The sequence below is a fragment of the Montipora capricornis genome, chromosome 13, assembly GCF_036669925.1.
Source record: "Montipora capricornis isolate CH-2021 chromosome 13, ASM3666992v2, whole genome shotgun sequence".
Taxonomy (NCBI): Eukaryota; Metazoa; Cnidaria; class Anthozoa; order Scleractinia; family Acroporidae; genus Montipora; species Montipora capricornis.
In genome coordinates, this window is record NC_090895.1 from 23,845,363 (window position 1) to 23,847,373 (window position 2,011).

Consider the following 2,011-nt stretch of genomic DNA (forward strand, 5'->3'; position numbering starts at 1 on the left):
TTTTCACAAAGAGGAATTTGTAATTATAGTGTTTTACAGTGGCACACTATCTTTCTAGTTATTGTTAATGCGATATATTTTTTCTTCCTCTAAGAAAATAAAGCATCCCACGTGAATGGCCTTTGCGTCTTGATTGATTGTCAAACAGATGCAGGGTCACATGAGTTCATAGGACGTCAATGCTAACTGATTTAGTCTTGCACCGGATGATGAAATTTAAACGTTCGACGCAAATTAGACTAAATGATACTAAAATGCAACCTGATTAGCTATATAATGGCTCTTTAGCAACTACGATTAACGATGGAAAAACCGCCGGGACGCGACGGCTGCAAGGACGTTTTTTTGATAAACAGTACAGTATGGGGCCCTTGGTCCGCGACAAAAAAGGGGTAATCTTGAATATCTTACATGAATCAAAAGGCCACAAACTGAAATTTTCCCTGAAGATAGAGTTTTCGTTTCTTGCGATAATATTAAATTGGCAATTTCCAAAGTGAAGTATTTTTCTTGTAATTCGAAAAAAGGTGAACGTAATCACGAGCCCTTCGTCCGCGAATTTGGTCCATGGTCCGCGAATCATGTAAGCAGCCCCAAAAAAAAATATCTGTGAATCCCGATAATTTCTGTACGAACATAAAAATTTATTAGTTCTTTATTATCCTTGATATAGCTCAGCTACAGTCGTGTTGGATGTCGTTGTGTGTATAAAATCTGCTTTTATTTTCAGTTGCGTCTCCCAACACAAGCTCCAGAGGAGGCAGCCCCTATTTTTCAAGAGTCAATAAAATAAAAGTTTAAAACTCTGCAGAAAATTCGTTCCCAACCGTAGCAATAAGCAATAAGTTCATCTATAAATCTGTTCTGCAAAAGACACATGTTCCCGTTGCGTTTTATCTTTACACAAGCCACATAAACATGACCATGTAAGTTACAGAGCCGCAAAAGTAGAGACCTTCTAGGAAGACAAATTAAAACTCCTGTGAACAACCTTGAATTCTGCACAATCACCGATAGCAGGAAAGCCGAAATTTCGTCATGTGAAAGAAGAATAATCCAGAAATGATCGGACACATTTGTTTTTGGTCGTCGTTTACTTAACGATGAAATATGACATCATGTTCGGAAAAGTCGCGGACCAAGGGCCACAAACTGTACTTCAGTTCTCGTTCAAAATATGTTAATAATTCATGAGCTCAACAGCGATAAAACGTCATGTGCATGAGCTTTAAACCCGATAAAACACTCCTCATTGGCAGTAATGAGGCCCGGCTTGTTTTTCTTGTATGCTAGTATCTTCCCCTCAAATTTAGCACCGTTGTCTGGACTGCAGAGGGACATGTTTTTTTGTGGAGCGTTCTTGAAGACGTTCAAGGTCGTTCAATAAACTCGCGGTCGTGTTTATCAGGTCTAAAACCCCTTTAAACACTCCTACAGAACAACATTAAACAAAAGGCATTCCACTTATTTCTGCATGAAATCAGTTAGGCTCCCATACAAGTGGGTTACATGTACACCAACAATGTGATTATTTTCTAAAATTAGCATTTTATACCATTTTGGGTTCTATAGCATTCCGCTTAAACTGAAAAATGAATAAACGAGTGAAGTCACGTGTGAATAATTGATCAGCCAAGTATATAACAATCAAAGGCTTTCTAAAACATCAAGTCTTCCACGTTCTCATAAAGTTTCTTGTCGTAGTCTTTCATATTGATGAGCCTCTGTAAAAAGAAGGAAAAAAGAAAATAACTGAACATTTCACTTCAACAGACCACACCCAGACCAACTGACCACCAGTGCTTTATTTGGTTGAGCACCAAGCGTTCAAAGCATGCGGGGCCAGAATCCCTGTCGGACTAACACTCAGGGTCTTAATATAACTAAGCAGAAAGTGCTGCCTTTGTACTTTTATCTACAAATGGTTGGACTTTCAAGTCTTCTCGGGCATTAACCGTAGGCCCCGCGGTCTAACAACCCTTCCCGTTTATCACCACCGGGGTGTTGGCCT

General features: G+C 39.3%; 1 protein-coding gene across 2 annotated transcripts in view; it reads right to left on the minus strand.

Annotated features, from left to right (window-relative positions):
* Positions 1-2,011, minus strand: part of LOC138030086 (fibroblast growth factor receptor 3-like) — a 73,301-nt gene continuing 71,290 nt past the window's right edge. For both annotated transcript variants that reach the window (XM_068877945.1, XM_068877942.1), the window contains one exon: positions 1-1,724. In XM_068877945.1, coding sequence (XP_068734046.1) covers positions 1,659-1,724 — 66 coding nt within the window. In that variant the 3' untranslated portion in view covers positions 1-1,658. The remainder of the gene's footprint in view (positions 1,725-2,011) is intronic.